We start from the raw sequence: 27629 nt of genomic DNA, 5'->3' as shown, positions 1-27629 counted from the left end.
AGAAGAATGACGTAGTCCTATAAATTCTTGATGTTCTAACGTCAAGTACACCCCATTAGTAAAATGCTTTTTTAATGAACTCAAGAATATTTTTCTTCATATTTCTCTGCGATTCTCAAGTCATAAAAAATGCTTATGGATCAGTGCGTATCATCATTTCTTCTCTAGAATAATACATACTGCGTTAATGTTCCAGTTCATCATTGAAAGTACTGCAAATAATGTAATTATTTACTGTGCGTGAAATTACACGAATAAAAACTCAAAACTTAATTATCCAGTGATTTTTTAAGTTATAGTATAAGATTGTCTTCTGATATAACGGAAGCAAGTAATATCATATTTATTCTGTAATCAAAGCAATATTTCATGTATTTGAAAGGTACAAATTTTGATTCGCATTTTTTATAAAATAATTAGAAATTAATACTTGCCTAGCATACATTAAAGAGAAATTCATATAGTCAATAAAGATTCATGTGTAAAAAAACTAAATGATAAGAATCTCGGTCAGCGTTTTTAAACTTCCGACAAACAAACAAAACAAAACAAAAAAAAAAACAAAAAAAAAAGAACTTCTTTATTTTATTCATTGTTTTTGACGCTCAAATAAGAATCCAAACAGGACATCTGTTATGGTCAATGAAGTAAGCAGCCACACTAACAACATCCTGAATGGACAAAGAAACAGACGTCCTGTTTTCTAGAAACAATCATCACACGGGCTTCATCTTCATCGCCAACTGTCGCCAAATGTTCTAAAACAGAACTTAGCGGCCGCTCCGGAAACTTATCAAAGTAGGGTATTAATGCGCTGCGCGCGAACTACATTCCTGATGAACATGGGATGTGTCCTTTCTGAGGATTAACAGTTGACGTCCTCTCTAGGAACGACTACATCGAGTGACATTTAAGTGCTGTTAAGTGGTCTGAATTCTTTTGGTGTTTCAGGTGATATACATCATCAGGTAAGAGACTTTTCTTCTCCAATTTCTTCCTGAGAAAGAGTGCCGGTGGGAGAGTGTTTGATGAAATGAAACTTTGGTTGATTATCCGGTGTTATTTATTCTGCTACTTTTTTTTTATTTGATCACGAATTAGAAACAGTTTAAGCTACTTGTAAAGCGAAAATGTGTACAATATAATGGAAGTGTTACGTTTAATAGTATAAAAGCGACGTGCAGTAAAGATACTTTTCAATATTAGTGGCCATGGAAGATTAGGTGGATAAAATAAACCATTATTATATCGGTCTCTTTCCCTTTTTTTAAATAAAAATATTATGATTTTCATAAAATCATTGTGAAAGTACTATACGTACTTTTTTTAGTTCTAAACTAATACAAGAACATTTAATGAAAATGTTACTATACAATCAATTTGGAGTGTTGCCTATCAAAATGTGGATCAAGCGAAGAAGATTTCTTATAGTTTGTCATTATTAAGAAATTCGCTTATTCTTGCTCTAATTCTGCATTATTTCTGTATGGGCGTTCTTTCTTTAATTATTCATTTCTCATTAAAATTCGTTAATAATTCATTCAAAATGGTAAAACGGTAGTAACGTTTACCATTTTGAATGAATTCATGTATACTGAAACTTAGAAATCTTGGAGAAAAAAATCAATGATTCTGTTTTGTCCAAAAATTAGTCATACTTTTTTTAATATGTAACAATGAAAAAAATATTTTAAGTAACATATATTATATTTGTGAGTAATTCTATAATGAATGATTATTCTTTTATGATTTATAAATTTTGGAATTTATGGAATACAAGAATACACATCTTTATTAGAATTGTGCATTGTAAATTAAAGAAATTTCAACAGATGAATTTAAATATTTCCACTTGTGTACGCCTGATTCCATCTATTACTATCTACGTAGGTTCGTTTATTAATAAGAGTATTTTTTCTCGTATTATGGATTTATAAAATGCAGTTAATCCCAGACTTAAAATACATGCATGAAATGATTGTATGTATTAAAGAAGTGTTTATTGAAGATTCGATTCACAAAGCAGATATAGTAAATAATTGGTTTTCTCACATTGTATTCTCAGCACAGGGGTATTAATTAACTGTTTATCTTTGATTTGATCCCAAAGCTGGTGTATTAAAAGTTTTGTTATTAAATTAACCCAAAATGTTAAATTTGCTTTCATCTGCAAATAATATATCATATATATGCCCCAATATGCTTCGGGCTTATTTACCATTGATTTTGAGAAGAAAAGCCTAAGCTTTCTATTTTTCGCACTTCCGAAAAATTTTCTTCGAGCAGAGAGCCCATGTAAACCAGCTGATCTGAATACTCGTCTATCAGTTTCAAGTAAAAAGGAAGTAGAAAATATTTCAGTAAATTCTGTAGAAATCTTTAAAACACTCAAACATGGATTTTTCACAGATTTTTCAAACTATAAATCTCTCGTCACGTTGAGCCTTTTCTTACACACATTTGCATGAGTAGTAAATTAATTTTACATAGAATGCCATTTCGTATGAATTAATCATCTTGAAACTTCTGCATGCAAGTAAATATTTGAGGTGTGTAGGATGTAGAACTTTGAAACAATGCATGCTATTTTAAATTTTGTTCAGAATGCCTTTGCAGTATAACAAACGATAAAAACTCACGATTTTATCTGGTGTTGCGGGCTTCAGATATTTTCCGCACAAAAATGTACGCAATCTATTTCTCTGATGTGATTTTTCAGCGTAATGATTAGTTTCCAGTATCATCATATTATCATTAAAATTTGCGTAATTACATTATTACCATTAAATCAAAAACTGCCAACGATACTATGGAAAAATTTTCCGTAGTATCATCGGCATTAATGTGAACAAATGTACTACAAGAATGGAAAACTTGTTGAACCATGTGGTAGGTGATTCTGCATTATTTTCATAAAATATAGGCACCTCCTCTAAACTATCTTCTCATTTAATTTTATTCTTGGAAAATATGTAAAAATCGAAAGATTTCCTGTTTTGCTTAGAAAAATTTTATAAATTTCAGAGCTATAATCACCATTTCCTCCATTTCGAACGCAGCAAAATTAAGTACGTAAACTACATTTAAATAGAACTTAAATCTCTATTATTTGCATTCAGGAAGAAATTAATAATATATTGGTCAAAACTTTGCCTAACCGAAATATTCAGGAAATATAACACACATTATTCAGCAGAAATCACGCGTTTGTCACCAATTTAAGCAGACTAGGTATACTTGGGAACATTTTGGGTTAATTTAATAACAAAACTTTTAATACACCAGCTTTGGGATCAAATCAAAGATAAACAGTTAATTAATACCCTTGTGCTGAGAACCCAATGTGAGAAAACCAATTATTTACTACATCTGCTTTGTGAATCGAATCTTCAATAAACACTTCTTTAATACATACAATCATTTCATGCATGTATTTTAAGTCTGGGATTAACTGCATTTTATAAATCCATAATACGAGAAAAAATACTCTTATTAATAAACGAACCTACGTAGATAGTAATAGATGGAATCAGACGTACACAAGTGGAAATATTTAAATTCATCTGTTGAAATTTCTTTAATTTACAATGCACAATTCTAATAAAGATGTGTATTCTTGTATTCCATAAATTCCAAAATTTATAAATCATAAAAGAATAATTTAACATCGTCAATGAGTTAGAATCCGAGTCAGAGGGAATAAATTTGTTAATAAAAAGCACAATGTCTTGAAAACGCAAAGCCTCTAGCAAATACGTCACACTGACTATACGACACTCTGGGACATCTGCTTATTCGGAGATAATTTTTGTAAATATATTCGTGTTTTGGTCAGAGATTCATGCTGTATCTCACTAAACGAAAACATTCGTAAAATAGACTTTTCATTTACCGCTTCGATTGTGATTGTTTAGTTATATCAATTTGGGGAATGCAGTTATGATAAACGATAGTTGGTAACTCTATTATATTATACAAATATTTTGGCTTCCCCAAACACAATAATAACAATTGAAATAATTAAGGTATGGGCTGTTTGTAAATATTTGTCTGTAAAAAGTAATGTTACATTGAAGGCATATCCAAGTATATATACATATCTAATATACATATACATATCCAAGTAAAATAATCCTATGTAGAAATACCTGGCGCTAGTTGTTTCACAAGGAAAATATTTGGAAACGTTCAGGTATCTGCACATAGTTAGTATTACAGAGAAAACAATTAGCAGTCTTCAAGTAAAATTAGTTTATGCAAATCTCTTAAAATGAATGTATACTTATGTCAAAAAATATTTACTCATGTAAATTACGTTACTTAAAAAAGAGCATTCGTAAAAAAACATCTAGTTCGAAAGCAGCGGTTTGGAACTAAATAAGAAGGATATTTCACGCTACTTGACGCATGAAATACTAGTAATACAGACACATCTCCAAAACACGTGATTCGTATTTCCTGCATGAATCCAGAGATTTCATAGCGATGGGTTTTTAAAAGTTAAAGTCTGCTTAGTTCTAAAATCATTGAAGGCGAACTAGTATGCGAATGAAGTCGTTTTTACAGATATGGGTCCGGGTTTGCAAAATCTTTGTTTTTTTAATTCTCATGTGCAATTCGAGATTGATGCAGTTGAGATTTCGTGCAAAGAATTATAATGTTTTTAGATATTTTAAGTATTTTCCTCTTCTGTGTATAGTAGCTTTCAGAAAGGATAAATTACCTTAAGGTAATTAAGGAAAATTTGTAAATTAGCGCTGTTCTCTTCCACGATGAATGGGATAATTTCAGATCATCAGAACTGTAGTATATTTGAATTCAATTTCGGTATATTTGAGAAACTAGAATAAATATTTCTTTTAATATTATCCGAAAAATTTCACTTAAATATCTCATTTCAGATTCTTTTAAGCATGTTCATTCTTCGAAATTGTTTTTTTGTTACCTTCTTTTTGTTTACCTAGAAAAACATGAAAGGAATTTAACTCTTCAAATGAGAACTGAATTGATAAACAGCAGTGAGTAACAGGCTACTTCCCATACAACTGCAGTCTATACAGACTACACATCACATCCACTATAGTATGCTTTGTTTGTTAAGCGTACCTTTTGCTATTGTGTTTTAATGACAGAGTTTTCTTGATCCGCGTTTGTCAGGAAGCAGATTCCGTTGAGATTAACATTATGAAAAGTATGCTTTCTTACAATGCAAATTTACATTTCATCTCCGAACTTCCGATATTTTCCATTTGCTCTATTGTTATCTTTGATTGTACTAGAAACTGGTTCTTAACTCTAGGAGTATTCGTGAAATTCTTTAATTAATAAACATAATTATTCTCTATTGTGGAAGAGTTATGGGCCATCAGTTTGAAACTTTAGTTTAGATCGTATTCGGTTCAAACGATTAATATAAAAATTCTTAAAATACAGTTTCGGAAATGGAACGTGAAACCCTGATTAAAATCTCTATTATTTAACTCACAGTTTTGTTGTTTATGAAGTATAAATTTCTAACAAATAAATTGATTATATATGCATTAGGATAATGGTCTGAAATTGGTGGCCCGCTGTCTGCATGTGTTTCTCAAAGCAGTTTCATGCGGTCGCGAATGCATTTTGTTAAGGTATTTGTTCCAAATACGGTGACCAATGTTCGAAGATGGATATAGTTCTGAAATAATAACTAAAATAAATAAATTTTATCATCGAAAGAGCTCTGAATCGTCGAATATGTTGCGTTTCTTGAAGAAACTGAAAGTTAATACAGATAAGTTTAGTATAATGAGGTGAGGTAGTTATGTCGAGGGGCTATATTAAAACATTTTTTTTTGATTTAAAAAATGAAATCAAAATTTTTATGACACAAAAGTAAGTAAATAAATTCATCGATGAGCTATATAATGATAACAGATTTAGCATTTCTCATTTATTTAATTGGGCATTTAAATATTCTTAATAGAGAGCTTCAAAGAAAGAAAAATTTATTATTGAACACGTATGCTTGCTTATATTAAACATTCTAAAGTTAAATTAAAATTTCGGGAAATAACAAATTGAATTAAAATACTTTATACATTTTCTACATCTTAAATACTGACTTATTATTTCAAATGGAAAATAATGTAAAAAAAAAAAAAATGCAAAAATAATAGCATTATTGCGAAAAGAATTTAAAGCAAAATGTATTGATTTTAGTGATTTGCAATCAAACTTGCATTATTAAACCAAAGGGACAATTTGCCCTGAAGGACTATTAATCTCGTTTTGGCATTTTACGTTGAAAACTATAAACGGCGAATCACTTTTCAAACTGTCGCTACCAAATATTATCGCCCTGTATTATATTAAAAAAAATTAAATAATGAAGAATATGCATAAATGTATGTGTGTTTATCGCATTGTAATGAAACAATGGTACCCAGAGCCATCAAAATTTGAATAACGCAATCTTCCATAGAATATGGGGATGTGGAAGCCCGAATTTGAATTTGAAAATTGTTTTATTATCGATTTTATATTTTGTAACACTTTAACGAATTTTTGAGTAACAAACTCGAGGATTTCAAAGCGAGCAATGGCAACACTATACGACAAAAAACATTTTTATCTTCAGCCTGCGAGATTCCGTATCGGAAATGTTAAAGATATGCTCATTTAAAAAGTTTTCTTCGATATTGCTGTTGAGTTGAATTTTAATGTTTGAGTCCGTAGAACATGACATTTAATAAATAAAGGTAACACACAAGATGTTAAAGAAAACGCCCCTTTGAACGTAAATTAAAATCGGAAACTTTTCAGTTTTTTTTTCATATTAAATTAAATGTGAATAGCTTACTAGAAAAATCTACGAATGGAGCTAATTAATTTAACATTGTGATAACAAATCTTATTCAAGGATTTGAAGATACAGATTTGATTAAATTTTATTCGCTCTTGTCAAAATATAAATACCCTCATTTACGATTTTTTGCAATAAGAATGATCTCTTTGTTTGGGAGTACATTTAATGTGTGGAAAAATGGCTTTCGTAGTCAAAGATTAAAAAGTCCGAGGGAAGACCCAATTGATCAATGAGCATCTACAATCTGCGAATGAAGATAGTAATTTTTCTCCATGATTACAAACTTTTATGAGAAACCAAGTGTCTTTGAGTTGTAGAAAAATAATAAAAAAGTTTATAATTGTTTACATACAAATATTTCTACATTTTTCTAGTATTTTCGGAAAAAAATAATAAATAAGAAAAAGACTGTTGTCATTATTAATTCTGACATTTTCTCCCACTTCGAAAGTTTTATTGGGAAATTAGAAAAGTTTTCGAAGCATTTGCTTGTCTCAGGTAAGTTATTTAGTGTCTAATTGAACATATTAGAATTATTTGAAATAAATAGCAATTCAAAGTTTAACATTTAGCAATATGGATGAAGTGCCAAATGTAACCAAAGGAAATTTCTTGCAAAATACCAAAATTAAGATTTCGGTTAGAAAATAAACATAAATTTGAATTTTTTGCAGTATTATTACTATTATTGTTTATTACATTTTGCTAAATATCTATAGGGCATTAAGCACCTAAAGGGAAGAAAAAAGTTTGACAGAAAGAAAGAAATGTCTCAATTTTAGCGAGCAAGAGGAAAAAAATAATATAAATTTGAGAAATAAGCAGTAAATACAGAGAAAAATATTGTAGAAAATACCACTGAACATTACTGAAATAAATTTTCAATTAAACCAAGTTCCAGAAAATTACATTTAAAAAATGCAATTTCCAAACATATTATAAACTTGCATGCAGCGCGTTACATTAGGTTATAAAGAGGTAATAACATATGAGAACATATGGGAACATATAAGGCACAATACATGTATATACTCGTATATATATATTGTTTCACAAGAATATATTAAAGTTAAATTAAATTTAAATAATTCTCTTGCGCCATTGTTGTAAGGAATGAAATTTGAATTTAACAAATATTCTCTATTCGTATAAAGTTAATTTAAAGTTAATTAAAATTTAAAATTTAATTATGAAATTTTAATAATATATTGCAAATATAAAAGATTAATTATTGCTGCGAACTAATTTACAATATCATTTAAATTCTAAGAGCATATGTAAATTAAGTGCACGCACAACCGTGAAAAATAAATACTATTCCAAAAAATTAATTCCCCAAAATTTCCCCCCCCCCCAATTTTTTTAAAATAATTTTTGAGACCAAATTAGTTTGCAGAAGTGAATAATTGTTGAGCAGGCAGGAGACAGATGTTATTCAAGGGGAAGTTGCCTCCAAACCTAACTCTTGAATTACTATACCTTTCCCTATATGGAGGACGAAACACGAATTGAGTAACTGAAGAGTTAAGTTTGGATGGAACTTCCCATTGATAAGATCTGTCAATTATTCACTCAACAATTATTCACTTACTTAGTTATTCACTCAAGAATTACTCACTTATGCAAATTAATTTGATCTTAAAAATTCTTAAAAAAAATTTTTTTTTGGGGGGGGGGGAGGAGAAATTTTGCGGATTAATTTTTTGGAATATTATGTATTTTTTCCATGGTTTTAGATACGTGCACTTAATTTACATATGCTCTTAGAATTTAAATGATATTGTAATTTAGTTCGTAGCAATAATGAATCTTTTATATTTGCAATTAAAGTTTCATAATTAAATTTTAAATTTAAATTAACTTTAAATTAGCTTTACACGAATAGAGAGTATTTATATATATATATATACATACATATCTATAAATCTACTCTCATTTTGTTAAAAAAAAAAGAAACCCTTCCATGAAGTGCTTTCAGATCGTGCATTCGGCCTGCATACAGTCTGAGTATGAGACCACTGCATTAGCGTATTATAAATGCATTTTGCTGTAACTGATGCATTGATTTTATTGATACCAGAAGCATACAGAAAGTATCATGCATTTTGTATTGAGTTTTTTCTGTTTGTAATGAGGTAGTTGTAAACACAAATAGACAAAATTTCTTTCTTCAAGATCGTTGTCCTGGACGTTATGTTGGTTAGCTGTGGCTGAATATACATGCTGCTGTGCCCAGCTTCAAATCCCAGATAAGTCATAAACATTTGTGACTTAAGAATCGTCGAGTCCTTTTGAGACTAAGAGTCCTTTTGAGAGCTTGATGATAAAGAAGCATGCATATAAGACCCTCGGATTACATCCCTGGAGGCCTTTCAGTCAAGGGATGAAACACAAGAAGGTGGCAGTTATTTGCTTTACAGAAACTAAATAATCTAATCCTGATAAAGTTCTAACTTTTATAATTGTTTAAAAAGAAATAATAAATACCAGTACTTTACAGTATTACAGGTAGTTTCAAGAGCTAACAGAATAATAACAATTCTTACTTTTCATCATAGCATTGCATAAGAAATAAAAGATAGGTCCGAAATCACGCATGCATATTATTGATCATGGCTGGGATCGCCCCAAGAAGTTAGTACTGAGTGGATTTGGGCTACTGATTTTTACCACATCATAACCCGGTCTTACTCAGCTCACATTTTGCAACTCATTTGGCACGCTTATTTTTTCAGTTTTTAATTTTTTAACACTGCGTAGATCACGGATAACTAATACAGCGGATTTCCAATCAGCGGAGGAGGAATTAAGATTGATTGTGTGTGTATCATTTGTGAATATTTTCTTACGTTTCTCTACATCTAATCAGAACCAGGATAAACCAGGAATTAAGTTTAATACATTGCTTCATTCTGTTTTAAATAATTACGCATTTGATAAAAGCTTGAAATTGCATTTTTACTGGTACAAGAATAAAATAAAAATCGCAATCAATTATTGTTATAACTAGGAATCTTCAGCTCATATTTCTTATTTCTTTTTCAGGCATTTTCTTAACTTCAGGAAAAGAAATGCACCATCCTTTTCGAAATTGTTTCATTTTAGGTATTTTGTGCCTGGTGGTAATGCATCGGAAGGCTTGGGCGGCCTCAGTCGTGGAAGTGGGCTCGGAGATTAAATCAACCGTCGAAGAGTTTCTAAAGTCAAAAAGTAAACTGAGGATGGACGAACAAAAGCCCTTGAAGATGAACATAAACAATCTGCCAGAAAAGAAAAAGCATCATCGGTTAGAGCTGCTTGAAGAAGCTTTAAGACTAATTTATCACGAATTGTACGAAACTTCGAATATTACAGGAAGTTCGAATATCTCTGATGTAATCAGCAGGTAAGCATTTTCAAAGCTTCGGATTTCTCATTCAATTACTGACATCGCATTATTCTTCGGTAAAATTTATATGGTTAATCTATATTGTACCAGTTTGAGGGGGTTATACAAATGGACGTACGTATACATGCATATTGCACTTGTATAGTACATGTGTATTCGAATGTATGCATGCAATGGTATTGACACTTACGTTATTAAATTAGTTTTACTAAGAGTTTTAATTCTTAAATTTGATTCCTAAAAATTTTCACGAAATGGAAGCAGAGTTAAGTGGAAGAAAAGCTAAGATTCACGAAACAGCTAACTCCGGATGTAAATAAAAATTTAGTTTTGTCCGAAAGAGTTTTTTCATAACTCACAATGAAATAATAAACAAAAAATAGTTGGATAGCTTCTGCAACTCCTGCAATTCTATACAAAATTTTCCACTCAAGCAATAAATAAGTAAGATTTTTTTAAAAATCATTCTGGCCCACATAGTTTAGTAACGCAATTTTCAACAGGAAGACACACTTTGAAGAAAAACTTCCTGCTAGTAAATGCATTTGAAGTACCTGAACCACGTTTAAAATTGCGAAAACATAATGAATGATACATTACTTTGATGACCTTGAAGAATATAAAAAGTATTTACGCATTAAAAACATTTTAAATCAAAAATGTCAGTTAAATCAACAACTGATATCAGTTATGCCAACAAACCAAGAACTTCAAATTATATAACACAATTATAAGGTAAAGTATATTACTGACATTATGATTTGAATTTGTTCGTCAGACTGGTGAAACCAGTACATTGGATATTATCCATTGCAAAAATGAATGCTATGCAGTATTGGGAAAACGGAATGCATCTTTCATGTGTTGATATCATGCGTTTTTAATTTTTTAGGAATGCACTTATCAAACTTGTAAAAACTAGCAACAACAACAAAAAAGCATATCTATTTAACAGACTCCATTTCAGTAGTCTGCAATGGCTGACTTTCCCAGACATTATATATGCACATCACATGCATTCGAAGTTGAAAGGCACGTAGAGAGTTCTGCTCCAAAAGCATTTTTTTGTCTCGTTTCTTTGAAGTATGTTGCCTGTAGACAAAATGCTTACACGTATAAAAATAATACGCTCATATTGAAAAATGTGCTTATGCCACACTTCCAGTAAATAGGTCGGTCACCACATGGTTTTTAATTGATATATTAATCTTATTTAACAGAAACTTAGGATGATTGACAATAAAGATGAAAACCTTAGAAAACTATCATCCTAAATCAGCTATCTACCGCCATATTAGTTCATTCATTTGAGCTTAAAAGAGCTACTTTATTAGATGCAAGAAACAGCGGGTAGGTCAGTTACTGTTTTTTTACTTTGCGGTATATTTTTCCAATGCAGACTGAACGAAATTTATTTAAGAAATGATAAATTAGCACAGATGCCTGATAAAAAACATTCGTCCAAACCATTTCCACTTGTTAAAAAATGTTTCGTAACCTTTTTAGCAAGACGTTCATAATTTGACTCAATGATTTCAATAACAATTTACAACATAAAATTTATAAAACAAAAATATTTGATTTTTGTTATAAGTCTTGTTATAAGTCTAGGTTTGACCTAGTTTATAATGTATTTTTTCCCTCCTTTTCCTATACCTTCGTGATGTAATTGGTAGCTTACTCGAAGCGTATCCGAGAGGTCCAGGATTCGAGTTCCCGCTAGGGTACTGCACATTTTTCTCGTCTGCTTCAAAATAACCTAATGACTCTACAAGTGGTGCGTAACTAAAAGGTGATGGACGATAATTCGCCACCACCAGGATTTGGCGATTGGGTTCCCTCATCTCCAACCGACCTTAGGGAAGTATAAAGGCTATTTTCTCTCTCCTTTCTGCATGTCTTCGTGCTGTAATTGCAAGTATGCTCGATATGCATAATCGAGAAGTCCAGGCAGTGCAGGATTTACGTATAAGCTACACAAGCTATAGCTTAGGGCCCCCACTTTCTTGGCCCTCCTCCCAAAATTAAAATATAATATATAGTATTAAAATATAGTATAGCAGACTTACAAAGGGCCCCATATCTCAAATAGCTTAGAGCCTTCTCAAATCTAAATACGGCTGTGAGCCCAGGGTTTGATTCCCGGCGGGGGCACTGCACATTTATCACGTCTTCTGCTTCAAAACACCTATTGACTCTACAAGTTAAATGCAAATAAACGTTTTTCATTAAAACAAAGTTCTAAAAATGAATATAAACTAATATCATATCCTATAATATTTATGAGACTAGGGAAATATTTTCATGATACGCATTTTATCAATAAGATTTAACAAAGAAATTTTACAATCACTAATTCATTCAATGCTATCTTTGTGAGAATATTAAAAAAAATATCAGCGACAGACAAAGATCGTCACTTTTTTGAAATTTTAAGTTAAGCTCTTAAACTGGTTACGGACTTGCAACAGTAAACAAAATACATGAGTAAAACCAAGTTCAATAAGGTAAAATGCCTAATTTTCAAAAACTATACATAGATGTATGAACTAAAGCATTACCATTCGCTTAACATAATCTGAATAATGCTATGCGAATGTGATGCTGCTTATCATAATGTCTCAGATGAAATTGCTGTGAGTCTAAAATATGTCTGTGGCTCCTTAATATACAGTTTTGTTCCAGGTCCTGTTCAGGACTGTATACAATCCTGTTTTTATGTAATTTCGCATTGTCTTCTAAAGCACAATGGCTTCTGGTTAAGAATTATTGGTTTAAACAGTTTGCATGAGATCATAAAGGATGGGTTGTGAAATGAGTGGCGAATGTTTTGTCTAGATTTATGAAAGAGCATTTCTCTGGTACTCACATAAGGGACGGTATTTATATAAGAATAATAAGAGATTCAATCCAACCATTCTGTTAAAAGTACAAAACTTTTACTGCCAAAATGTGCTCTTTTCGTGTGTTGATATTTTTCAAAATAGCTGTATCATCTTTTATGACAACAATGTGCCTAATTATAGAATACGAATAATAAACTTATGATCTCTTTTTTTATATAAAAGGAATCGAATTTCGATGTTGCAATGGATTGTCTAATCGTAATTATTTTAAGAGCAGAGATGGACAATTTAGAAAATAATGGTGGGAAAGATAAAACAGCAGGAGAAAAAAGAAAAATAATAAAGCTATGAAACAAAAAGTTAAGGGAGATAGTAAACCACTTAGGACATCCCAAGATAATCAAGGAAGGATAAAAATGAGGGACAAAAGAGAAGGAAGTATGCATGCAATCACAGTATGGGATGCAAAGGATAAATAAAACAGGAAAATAAGATAAAAAGAGACATTGCCCAGAACTGAGAGCTTTCTGTAAGGAAATGAGGATAAAGTGTTAAGAAATAAGGGTTAAGAATTAGAGGTAGAATAAGAGAATAAGCAGCAAAATTATTGCGTAGAAATAAAAATCTTAATAGCGTGTCATAGGCATTTAGCTACATTCGAAAATTACCTTAATTGACTATTATATTGATTTCGTAGGAAAGAAATTAGAAATAAAAATACAAATAATATTAATTTCAGTATCTCATGTAGTAATAAGTGCCAATAACACAAATGCAGTGCATTTGTGTTATTGGCACTGGCACACGTTTTAGCTTTCTTACGGGTAGTAGGTGCAAATAGCTACATGATTCTCACTTGAAAAAATTTTATTTCATATTTAACTTATTCCCTAACGCCATAGAAAATGTCGAAAAACAAAATTTTAGATGCTAAAATTTAAATTTTTATCCCTCTTTATTGCCACATATCTTCTAAAAAAGGAGAATTTCTTCGTGGTTTTTAACTGAAGGTATCAAGAATAAGTGAAATTGAATTTTTGTCTGGCATTGTTTTCTGTGGAAAATACTCAATAATCTCAAAATACAAACGAAGAATCTCTCGTCTGCAATCGCAAATTTAAAAGTATTTCCAGAATAATGTTTCGGTGAAACAAGAAAAACGTTGATTTGTCTTTCGATGTAAACTGAACTATTTCTGTTGAAATGTAATAATAAATATTATCATTTGAAAATATTTGTTAAATTTTTAATACTAATAAATTGAACTGATATTTTTAAATCATAAAAGAATAAAAACTGCTGCTCATTTCAACGATTGTTGTTAGACTATACATACATCCCGAAAGTCGTTGCTAGGAGACTCTTGAAACTTTTTCGGAATTATTTTTCAGCTTAGGGCACTTAATATTCAGTTTTAAGTATGCCATTTAATATACAAAATACTGGTGTATCGCTTATGCAATAATTATACTTTAAAAATCATTTTTAGTTTTTTAAACTAAACTAAATGTATCCACAGTATAGTTTTCCTACTTAAACTACTCTCAGTGTATGTTTATCTACCGGTACTTTACGTAGAGTTATTTCTTTATTGTCGACAAGTTATCGCTCTGACTAAAATTACCTGTGCCAACCCCTCCAAAAAAATTAAATTTCAGCAAAACTTTATTTGTTCACGCCTAGTGGGTTTAAAGCCAGAAGATACAAATAAAATATCTAATATGTACTGACAGGCGAACTTGCCATGAAATGTGTTAGAACTATCAAATTCAGTTTCTCTCAAACGTGCCTCCTAATTGCTTCTCTCCTCTAATCCCTATAAATATATTTACCAACCTCGAGCAACAAATAAAAACCGCTGCGATTTCCGACATATATTCCCTATCATGAAATAGACTGGCGCTAATTTTTACTCTCAGCAGAGCGGCCTTTTTCTCCACAAGCATGAGCTGCAGTTAAGCTAACTAGCTTTTAAACTCTCTTTCACGTGGTCATAATTTGCTGGTGTGAGATAATGTAAGAGACATGAAGCAAAGAGAAGAAGATAGGAATAATGAATTTAAATTAAGATTAGCTGCTAGTAGAAGTTAAAACAGTTGTCACAACTTTAATTTTCTAAACTTAACTATTAAAAGATCACATGTTTTGTAGCAATATTAAGTTATGACGTCTTAGTTTGAAAAATATTCGAAATGAAAATGTCATATCGTAACATGAAAATAGGCATTATCTCGGTAAAAACGTTTTCCTTACGTTAAAAGACCATGAAGAAATACATAAACATATTAGAGTGATCATTATTTAACATTTCTGTTGTAAAAGACAAAAATATATTATTCAGTCGTTGTCTGAAACTTTATTTTAACTGTCGTTTTGGAAGAAGCAATTTTAGAACAATTAAGTTATTTTTTTACACATTGGAATAACTTTGTTTTTATCAAGACTTGATTTTTTCTCAACAACAAAAGCTATATTCTATACCGTTGTATGTAGAATTTATTTAGTTTACCTTTTTAAAAAAGAATTTAACTAATTGATGCAAAAGCATTTTTGGTTTTAAAGAATTTTTCGTTAATTTATTTTAAAATATTTTAGAACTCTATAGGAAGGTAATCTCTTATGCATACATGTTCACCCCTTCATACAGAGAGCCTTTTTTGGTAGTCAAAACTTTAGTCATTGCTTTCACACATAAAGAACTTTTCATTCCTGTCAGTTCAGGAACTGCAGCAAAGCGTAACTAGCTTGTCATGCTCCGAGAAACCATTTATATAAGTGAGAGTAAAGAAAAGGCAGAAATAAAATGAAAGTTGCACGAATAAATTGAAAATTCAGCATAAGTACAATGACCTTAAAAGTTTGTGAAGGTTCTTCTCAAACAAGAAGTTTCTAAAAAGGATTTTCCCCCCATAATTTTTTTTGTATTATGGAATTTCTTTTCTAGTAACCTAGATGTTTAAAGATTATGAAACTACAAAATGGGTGGTTAAATTAAAATAAATATGAAACCAAGCGATTAGCCATTGCCTGGTTTACGACCAAAGTATTTTTTCAAAGAAGTTTCATACTGTTCAGAACAATTTTTTTTGTAGTTAACAGCTTTATACCCCTCCCCCCCCCAAAAAAAAGGAACTGCTTATTCAGTTTACTGAAAATTTTGCTCATCTTATTAAATTACAAATACCTTTTCCGTAGCTGAAATATGTCATTTACAAAATTTTTAAAGTTTCTTAATTAGATCCGAATTCATATAAAAACAACGTGATATTCATAGCAAAAATTTAATGACCATTTGATGACTCAAAATCTTACTTACACACATTATAAATACAAACAAACGTTGACTGTATTTTGAAAGCCATCTTAGCTCATTTTATTTATAAATTTCTCCTTTCTTCATTACAACACTTTAAATCTTTCCTGCGCCAATCCTTGATTAATAGCTTTCATTTCTAGAACTTTCGTATATAATTAATTTAAGTACATTACTTTAAATATATTATTTGCAAAATGCAGCGAATATCCTAGCGAATCATATTTCGTGATCTAGGTTTTAAAACCAAAATATACACTTGAAAATTTCTCTTTGAGAGAAATGTGTGTACAAATCACAGTTGAAATTAATTTCTACAAATAGCTTTTTGTCTCCTACCTCTTGCTAAGATCGCGACCCACAGTTTCTTGAACTGTGGGTCGCGATCTTAGCAGGGGGGGGGGGTTCGCCAAAAATTTTAGCAGTTTTTTATATTTCTTTAACGCATTGTAATAATTTTACAATTACCAAATATTTTTACACAGTGTATTTGAAAATAGATAAAGATAAGACAATATAGACAAAGAAAAAGCGAAAACCTTTGAACGCATTCTTTTTATAATATAAAAATTCATTTTACTTGCTTTGCACGTGACGCTGTCATTCCCGTCTGCTACTTATTTAAAATTTCCACATTGTTCTATGTCTTAAAATTAGAAATTAAAGTTAATGACTTAAAACTGCAATACTATATTACAGTACAAGGGAAAAAATTGCCAGTTTCATTCACGCGTGTGTCGGATTTTTGCTATGTTTATGGGGACCCTACAAAATTTTCGTAAATATTATGGGTTGCGAGTCGCGAAAAAAAACTTAGTGCTAGAAAGGGGTCGTGACTAAAAAAAGTTTAAGAAGCCCTGCTTTAGACCAACGCGGGTCTATGTGCCCTAGCGGACATGTCTTCAGGGAAGACTTTCTAAGAAAAATTGACTTATATTCACATCCGTGAATATTAATCTGAAATTTTCATTTTTTTTATATAACTGTAAAAATTAATAGTATATCTGTACCATAAGGTGTCTGTTAATATTTCTGTGGAAACACAGAAAAATTCGTAGGGATATACGTATTTCATAATATTAACAATAAATATAAAAAAACAAAGAATGTTAAATATGGCAAAACACCATGAATTTTTTCCGTTTTACAAGTAACGAAATTTATAAAGATTTACATCCGTATCCCTATAATTTTCTTAGTAAGGAAAAGAAGTATTTTCGCTTTTTTAATCGAAAGAATTTCTAAATTTATTTTTAAAGTATTTTGTTTGCCTAAAAGAGTGTTTAATTATGCAATGACATTTCTTTTTATTTACTTTATTTCTGTTGTTGAGGAATACTCGCTTTTGGAATGTTCAAGCAGTATTGCTTTTAATCCACAGAATGTTACAACATATTATTGCAACTCATAAGCGAAATAAATTACATATACCGGTTTTCACAAGTCAGTAAATCTCAACTTTATCTTTCGCGTCGACCCTGACACTCAAACTGGGTCATTTGTTATCCTCTAGATCACTAATAATATGAATCCCTTCTAGGTCCCGGGCCATCAGCTCGAGGCAAAGTTTCTTCAGCAATGGCCTTAACAGTGTTTCCGAATACCTGATGTCCTTGGTGGAAAACTCTCTGGAAGACTTGCCTAGCCTGCCTAGGCTGGAGGCTCAGGAATGCATGAAAAGGAGCGTCTGCGAGGCTCACAATCAACCAAAAAAATATGGACTTATTGGCCTCGTTCTTCAGCTTTTATTCCCGTAAGTTTGAAGCTGTCAAACCATAAAAATACTTATTGTACTGCACTGTTTTCGTTGGTAGTTCAAACTTCTTTAGATATCGATACATTGATTATTCCATTGCTATAATTATAGTCTTACCGCTTTCATTATAAAGAATTAATATTTTTTATATTTTGACAGAAGAAGCTTTCTCAATGTTACTACAGGTTTGTCTCTATAGCTTATTCACTTTTAGGAAGGTGTATATTTCAAAAGTTTCCAGACTTTCCTCCGTTTGGCATATAACTTCCATTTAAAACATTATTTATAAAAATTGTCATTTTGCGTCTGATGTCCTCATTTTGCACGTGATACAATTTTATGAAAAATTTTAATAGATTCTATATGCTTTTAATCTGCAGCTTGTATTTTGATTTTGTGCTTAGAGTTCATTAATTTTATAATTTGGATACATTATAGCGCTATTTCTAATACATTATATGCATTAGAAATAGTAGTGCTACATAGATGTAGCAAAAACCTAATCAAAGTTTTATAAAATTTCTCTTTGTATTAAATTTCATAAAATTTTCGGTTATTATTCGATCCATTTTAAAACTGCTTTATTTTCCCCGTAATATTTGTTTCATTATCTTATGTAATCTCTTGTATAAGGGAACGAAGATCTCTCTCTCTCTCGTATTCGAGCCAGCTTCCTTTAGAAGTCCTCCACGAAGGCATCCCTCCCTGTATGCAAATATCCCTCGAGGCTTTGCCGTTACTCATATAAGCCAATGGGTAACGGTAGCGCACTCTACATGTAATCGAAAGGTCGTGGTTCGAGGGTATTGCTCATTTTTCATGTCTCCTGCTTCAAAATAACCTAATAGACTCTACAGTGGTGGCCGAACTAAAAGATGGTGGATGATAATTCGTTGGATTTGGTGATTGGGTACCCTCATCTTCAGTCGCCCTTTAAAAGGAGGAATATGTAAAGTATTTCTCCCTCCTTCCAGCATGCCTTCGTGGTGTAACGGTAGCATTAATCGAGAGGTCCAGATTCGAGTTCTAGTGAGGGCATTGCTTATTTTTTATGTACTGCTGCTTCAAAATAAGCTAATGACTCTACACATGTATAAAAAATATTCCTCTCGTAATAGGTTGCTTGAAAACTATTAGAATTAATGCAAAAACTAAGGTAGCTCAAAAATACAAAAAATGACACAAAAAATGAGCTTAACCTGTTTGAAACTTCATAAGAAGTGGCAAATGTTGAAATATCAAATTTGAATCCGTTCTGAAAATTGCTTGAAAATTTTTTAGGGGGAGAAGAAATGAAATTTTGCGGTGATTGAATTAAAATACAATATTTTTAACCATTACTACGTTTAGAACGACAGACACTTAAATGTTGAGGAAAAACGAAACTATCGAATGTTTTCCAAAACGCATACGTTACAAATCATTATATGCTTCCTTAAAACTTGCGATTCATTACTGAAGAAGTGCAGCTCTATCTTTCTTCTTATGGCTGTCATTACGTAAAGTAAAAACATCGTAAAAACCTAATGGTTTTCATAGCTAGCTCAAACTGATTTCTTAGAACTTAAGCCTTTGTAATCTAACTTGAGGAGCAATGCTTTCCAACATCATTTTTGTTGAAAAACACAGAACTGAATACTTCTAAATTAAAGGGGAAATAGAAGCAACACGTAATGGATCCTCAAGGATTGCATTCGTGTCTCTTGAGTCATTCCGAGATGCATTAACTGCTTGATGTTTTGATTTTTTAAATCATTTTGAGCGATTCCGGGGGGGGGAACTTGCTATTTTACTCTCCATTTTTTTAAATCTCGTAATGAGAAAATAAAGAACGTTATTATATTTGAAGAAGACGCAATTGCAAAATTTATTACTTCCTGGAATGGCAATGAACCACGAAAGCTGATATTGTCCCAAATCAGAAAAAAAAAAAAAAAAAAAAAAAAAAAAAAGTCAATATAATCCGTTATTCTTTTTACAACAATGCAGTTGCGTAGGATGTGTAATCCTAGGGAATACAAATGTTACCTTTCTAGAAGCTAATCCTACTGTCTTACAAAATTCCGTATACATCAGTTATTTTCTCACGAATGAAAAGTATGGGAGAATAATACTGTACATAAAGTCATATTTGATAATTGTTTTGACTTGAAAAATCTTTTACCTTACGTTTCTGGTTTTTGCTCTCACTTACAGAATTTTTGCTTTATGATTCTGAACATTATATTCGAGTGACGAGAGATAATCGACTGTAATTACCTTTTGTAAGATTTATTATACAAGAATAGTCATCAACAGATTTTTGTATGCACAGTGTTGCATTTTTAATTGATTTTCAAAATTTAACTTTGTCATGCAGATTTTTAATGGAAAAAAACGCATGACGTAGAGAGATAAGTTAGTTTTATTATAGTTGCTTTGTAAGTAAAAGCAACTGAGTTCTTTATCATTTGAGTTATGAAATAATAAAGCAATTTTTAAATAATTGCTAACTGTTACCATTTTTTTTAAAAGATTTAAATTATTGAACTGATCACAGGTAAAGATTAAATTTATTTCTAGTCTGAAATTTTTACAGACATCATCAAGTACGCTTATTAGCCATTTCACAATTTTGCTCATTGCATGGTTTCGAATAAAAATTTCTCTAAATTAACACAGTTAATACATTTTGATTAATTTATGCAAAAAAATGCATAATAACTTGAAAAAATATATTCTTGTAATATGCTATACTTTCAATATATTATTATAATAATAAAACTAATATTTCAAAATATTAATAAAATTTCAAATAAATAAATGTTTGTTTTGGGGATGTTAAATTAAGAATAGTCTCCGCTGTTTAGTTTATGTATCAAAATGTATTAGAAGAAAACAGTGATCAAAATTTATACACGTCAAAACTTCCAAAAATTATGCAACTAAACAATGATATCAATAGCAAAATGTTTCAATGAATGACACTCCTGTACTGTAACAAGTAATATCTACTTGAATATTTCAGTTGCGGTGTGGCATTTTCAGTAACCAAATTGCTTTTTAGTTTATATCGTCCCTGTTGCCTCATTTTGTTCTGAAGTAACAACCCTACTTCAAGCGACCGCTGAGGCAAATACATCAAGATAGCCGGAAAACAACATGCATTTAGCATGTTAATCGCAGCGACTAGCGGAACCTGGATTTTGTCCTAGGTTCGCTCATTACAGAAATTTATGCGGACCTGAATGGAAAGAATTTGAATGTTTATTATCAAATTATAGGAATAGCTTGTAACGGTATGTGAAAGTATGTGACTTGATGATTAACCGCTGCAAATGTAAAATCTCAAAGCAAACTTGCTTGGTAAGTTCAGATTTTACGTAGTTGTTAATAGTTGTCAGAGAACTTGTAACCTGTATTACAAGTTAATTAGATACTGCAATTCCAAATAGTTTAAAGGAACATCTTGTGTTCAGTATCAGGTCCAGGTGACTCGTAACTTTGTGTCGCAATACTTTACTTACCCTCACAAGGAGCGAGATAGAACACACAAGGAGCGAGAAGTTAAAGTAATATCTGTATCTGTTTGCTAAGCTACGTTAGAGGTAAAAATTCGATAAAGAACTTAAATAACATCTAAGTAAATCGCTTTTGAGTTAGTTAAAATTATTTTAAGCCTCAGGCAGGTGTTACAGCAGTTTATGTTAGTTTTCAAAACCGATTATTTTGAGCAAGATGAAGATTTTTTTCCCCGAAGCAGAAAGAAATTTTATTCTTAAATATGAATTTGGAAAGCAGTCTTATGGATAACTTGTTGGTGTTTAAAGAGATCTCTTCTAATGTTCTCGAAGCTAACAAAACAATATTAGGGAAATTAGAAATGTTCGTCCCAAAACATTAATTTGCTACCCTTCTCTTCTGAGTTCGAACATAATGGGCGGAGTCAGAAATAAAATGTTGCAGTCACCAAGAAAGAGTGTAAGAAAGATGGTATCGCAATCAAACTTATCAATTGCGAAGTAAAACTCAATCATAAATAATGCAGAGTATTTGAGAAATAATGCTGAGTTTTGCACTCAATCAAAGGTGGAGAGTGTTTTTCTAATAGAGGCAAAACTAATATGAGAACACCAGTAAACACAAAACGACAAGTTTACTACTTTTTTTTTAAATTTGTGTTGAGCATTATTTTAGAATATCTTATATCACATTTGGTTTTTTTTTTCCTTTTTTCCACTTTGCGTGAAGCAAGTATCCTATATTTTTTTCTTTTGGAGCATAGCGTAAAATTTCCAGTCCATTTTTTTTAACCTCCTTACGATCGATTATTTGCTGCGTTTTTGATATGCGACAAACAACGACAAACAGCATGCCATACCTTTTACTTCAGTTAACATGCCACTATATTTTACTTCAGTTTAGAAAAGATGCAAAAATAAAATATACAGGCAAGGATAAATAAAATATGAAAGAGAGTAATATATAATAAAATATGCAGGAGAGTTTGTCTATTAGAGGTTCCTTATATTAGGATTCAAAAACCATAATGAAAAGCTCCAAAAATGGTAGAATGATCTATAACAAATTAACCTCTAAATAAAACAAAGGAAATAAACTCATTTGTAGTCTAGCGTGATGCCAAAATAAGAGTTTCATGAAGAAATTGCGTAAAACTGGGTAAATTCAGTTTGATGTTAAGAGATTCTGAAGCAACAAGAATCAGCGTATGTTGCTTATTGCTTCTATATCTCCAACATGAATTTTTCAGCGTATTATTTTATTTAATATAGTCTTATCATGTTCAATTTACGCATTTCTTTAAGCGTTTCTAGTAACTGAAATTTTGCTTTGCGGAGGTAAGTCGATTGCACCTCTTCATGTACTTTCATATCTACATTGAGTGCAGATATACTAGAGTTTATTTACATAAGTGTAAAAAGCTTTTACACTAAAGGTGTAAAAGAATCCAATCCCGTCGCCTTCAGCAGGATGGTAGCTCTAATATTCCTTTCTGTGACTGTGAAGAAAGTGTTACCCTTTCGTTTTACAGGATAAAAATATGCCTATTTCTTGCTTAGGATGGATTTACTAGTGGCTGAATCGGATAATATTCATATTTCTTAGATGCGATTTCTGGAAACCGGCAGGCTTAAAAGAATTTTCGTGATACTTTTGTTGTGTATCGTGACAATAAACCGGTTTCTCAAAATAAATCCTTTACGATGATATATCGTCTAAGTTATATAGTTTTCACATACTTTGCCAAAATCAGTTAACTAATAAACAAACGGTGTATCTCTTATCTCGTTGTATTTCTTCTTGAATCGTAAAAAATTCAGAATGCTTTTCATCTTCAAGAAAAAAATCGTCAAGTTTTCCAAAGAATTTTCTGGACATCTAGAAGAAATTTCTGGATGGTATTACCAGAGTGTGGACTAAGAATAACTATATTTTCAATTATCTATGCTGTTAAGGGAACATATGGAAGCACATTTATGCTTTCAGAATCTGTATCCTATATTTCTCATATTTATGAGTATTTCACTTCTTATTTCATCTACTTGTTTAATGCATACTGTATACTACACATCAGTGTTTCTCACGTTTTTTGCACATCCGTGTATAGTACCAATTTACTGAGATTAATATCTAATTGTTCTGAGAGGGGGGGAAGAGAAAAAGAAATGTTCGAAAATAAAATAATGTGATAAAAAATCCTACACAATTATTTAAGATTATATATAATATAGACTGATAATTATAAATAAAGATATAAACAAGCAAAATTTCAAAATGTTTTGTAACCCACATGAAATGTGTTTGTGCTTTGTGGTTATTGGAATATGGCGAAGTATACAAGAGTTATGTACTCGAAAGGAGGAAAGACTTCCTGGAAGACATTTTAGAGGAGACACAGGGAAAACCAGCAATGCAACTAGTCCATTTAACTGGGTTCGAGCCCGAATCTAGTTTTCAGTATTCTTCAGAATTCAGAGCCACTCGGCCATTGGTGGGCTCCTCACTTTGAGGAACTTGCTACATTGTGCTTGCTACATTCCATGGTTAAACATCGTTTACAAGGTTAGTCGGTAGCAGTTTCTTAAACAGAATAGACAAGGCAGGTTTTTCTGCTTGCAAGCATTTTGGCATCTTAACACCTTTCTCTTTCTGTAAAAATATATGCAAAGTTTCTTCTTCATTCATTCTTTTTGTGTGAAAATTTTACAAGTTACAAGTTTACAAGAATCAAAATTACAAGTTCACAATAAATGCTTAAAAATAACAGATATACCAAAGGAAATAAGTTTAAAAGATGACGCATATCATGCCTGTTGTCTTTGCAAATTTTTGCCTTCTTTAGTATTTAAGAGATATTTAGTTGCAAGAATATTTTGAAATGCATTACTTATTCTTTTAGTCTAAATTGCATAAAGGTGCTGGCACCTTCTTGCAAGTTCGCATAAGGACAACCCGGCATTCTAATGAAATTCAGTTTCTGCTATGAACAAATAATACAACCTTCATAAAGATACTGAGGATGCTTAGGTGAAGAGCAAAGTGAATAGTCACAGACTGGCATAAAGATATTGGCACATTTTTGCAAATCAGCTGTTGTTCGCCAAGACACGAGGGGTGCCCAGAACTGTTATGAATTCAGTTCATACCGTAAGCTCCATCAAGAATATGGGCATCTGGAAGCCCAAATTTGGAATTTGTTTTTTTTTATCTATTTCACATTTTGTAAAACGTTATCGAATTTTTTATTAAAAAATTCAACTATTTCAAAGCAAGCAATGGCAACACTGTACGAAAAAAAAACGTTTTTATCTCCAGCGCGCAAGACTGTGTATGGGAAATTCTAGAGATATGCTCATTTTAATATTATTTTACAACATTGGTGTTAAACTGAATTTTATGATTTAAGTGCGAAGGACATGATATTTAATAAATAAAGGTAACACAAAAAACCTTAACAAAACGCCTCTTTGGGCGTAATGTAAAATCTGAAAGCTTTCAGTTTTTTACATTTTTTTATTAAAATTTTTTTTCGTGTCATTCAATCCTTTTCTTCCAGTGAATTTATTGCTTTTTGCTGCATGAATCATGCAATTAAGATTAATGTTTCACAATTCTTAAACCATCGATATCAGGTGACAAAGCGGACTTAATGGCCACAGGAAAGCTCTAGAAATTTATTGGAAGTTCAAATAGCTCCACGTGTCTCTGTTTATATCAATTAAAGAAATTATGCCCTACGTATTAAATTCCAGTTTCAAATAATAATTTTTATCTTCATTTCTTTTTTCAGACCATATACGAAAACGGAGGATCCCAACAACGTGGTTTCTAAGTACCAGCTAGCTGCAAGATATGGCCGACAGAGCAATGCAAATTGTGGTGTGCAGTATGATGGGTGCATGTTGAATTTGCTGGATATCGTCCAAGCACTAGTTAATGCTTTCATACGATAATATCAGAAATTTCTGATGAAACTGTAGCTCTGCATACAGCGAAATAATTTAAGAAGAAAAGTTGTGTCATTTGTATTTATTTCATGTTCTATTACATACTGATGATTGGTTTCCATTGGATGTAAACTGTTTCATTTATTTGTGTTTTGCTAAGATTTTTAAAAATATTATCAATTTTAAATATTTTTAAAAGGCCATTCGAGGATAACAGGACCTGGAATTTTAAGAATGTTTAACATAACTAACAGCATGTTATTAATATAAAATATACTTATAAGCTAATATTCTTTAAAAATGCTACTATAAGAAACAAAGAAATGCAAAAAGCTTTTATTAATGAGCTTTGTTAAGTATAATATTGGTATTAAACTTTAAATGGGTATAATGTTATGTAGTTTCTGCAGTATGTGACTGAAATTTTAATAAATATTAACTTAGTTGTTGCTAAGCTATGCTTTTTTTTAATTTGAAATTGACTATGGAGTAGAATTAAAATATTACTCAGTGGAGTTATTTTGTGATATTTTGAGAATATACTTCAGTACATATCAATCAATTGAATATCATTTACAGTTTATCGTTACAGAGATAATCCTGTTTTATAAGTATTGTTTACAATGTAAATATTTCTTTCAGCTTTTTCTAATAAAGAAACTCATTTTAATTTATTTTGCGACAACAAATTAACAATCATTAACCTCTGAGTTAGCAAAACATTTCATATTAAGGAACAAAATTGCATAATTAGTTAATAATGATATTTTTAATAGTATGCTCCATGCTGTAAGTGAATCTTTTATAAATTAATTTTATTTATTTTATGTTTGAGATTTGCTTTAAATTAACCTGTAAGACTATTATATTATTTATGCATCTTACTATTAAGGATGTAGTATTCCTGTGAAAATGGTACTATGAAAGCATGAAAATATGGACAGAGTGGAAATACTTTTATTCTGTTTAGTTAACAAAGTTCTGCAGGAATTATTTTGAAATTCTAAAATATCAATGATAAGTTTATCCTAACAATTCATAATGTAAAGTAATTCATGGTGTAATTTTTAAGCAGTAACTTATCTGATTCTGAACATAAATTAACTGGAAGCATAACCTTAAAGAGCAGTTTATTGTGACAAGTATTACAGTATTTGATATATTTCATACTTTTAAATGCTGCAATCGAAATTTTTGTTAACATGAATGCAGTAAAATATAATCTAGAGAACCATAATGCAATTGAATACAGTGCCTTGATGTTCTATAAAATGTAAGAAAATTTATTTAATTTTAGATTTCATTTTTTTATAATGCATTTTTTAAATCAAACGAGCTTAAACACTTGTTGTGCCTGCACGTAGTAGAATTCTTCTTGAGTATTTGTAATTTTCGTCTCTCTTAATGGCTTTTATCTTAAAGTGTATACTATTTAGTTACAGCATTATTTAATTTACATTACTTAAGCATTGTATTACTTAAGTAGCACTTACGCATTTTGCTGTGTGTAATGTTATTTGAAAGAAAGAATATATGTGTTATTTATTACGTAGCTCGATAAGTTTTTGCCAATATTCTGTATGTTTTAAATGTGTATTTATTTCCCTGTTATTTATGAATAATTAGTGAATGTCATGTTCAAAACATATCATGTTCGTCTCAAGTATGTGTAATCTTTTTTTAAATTCTTAATAAATACCTTTTGAATGAAAATTGAGTTAAATGTTTTTATTACTGTGTCTTTATAAACGGAAGTTTTAGGTTAATATATGGAAAACAAAGTTTTAGAAATGCTACGTAAAGATTTTCGAAAAGGGTTAGAATTTTTTATCTACTATTAAAAATTGAAGTTATGATTAATGGTGATGATCATTCGAATATAATTCAAATGCTATGTAACACCTAACTTTTAAAGCCAACTAGGTGTTACTTGTGTTCTGTGGGTGGATTGTCAGCGCAAGCTTTACTTACAAATATTATATGAAAATTCTGGCATTGTTCACTTCAATTCGCAACTTTCATTGAAAGACATTA

General features: G+C 30.8%; 1 protein-coding gene across 1 annotated transcript; it reads left to right on the top strand.

Annotated features, from left to right (window-relative positions):
* The first annotated feature begins 777 nt into the window (after nucleotides 1-777).
* On the top strand, nucleotides 778-27308 carry LOC118204819 (uncharacterized). The gene is made up of 4 exons (XM_035377109.2): nucleotides 778-968; nucleotides 9890-10229; nucleotides 17932-18144; nucleotides 25439-27308. The coding sequence occupies exons 2-4, from the start codon at nucleotides 9916-9918 to the stop codon at nucleotides 25599-25601; spliced, it is 690 nt and encodes a 229-aa protein (XP_035233000.1). The 5' UTR covers nucleotides 778-968; nucleotides 9890-9915; the 3' UTR covers nucleotides 25602-27308.
* Nucleotides 27309-27629: the final 321 nt, after the last annotated feature.

This window comes from Stegodyphus dumicola, chromosome 8 (genome assembly GCF_044657685.1).
Source record: "Stegodyphus dumicola isolate Sdum_Otavi_A_Nest chromosome 8, ASM4465768v1".
NCBI lineage: Eukaryota > Metazoa > Arthropoda > Arachnida > Araneae > Eresidae > Stegodyphus > Stegodyphus dumicola.
This window is presented reverse-complemented; position numbering and strand designations above follow the sequence as displayed.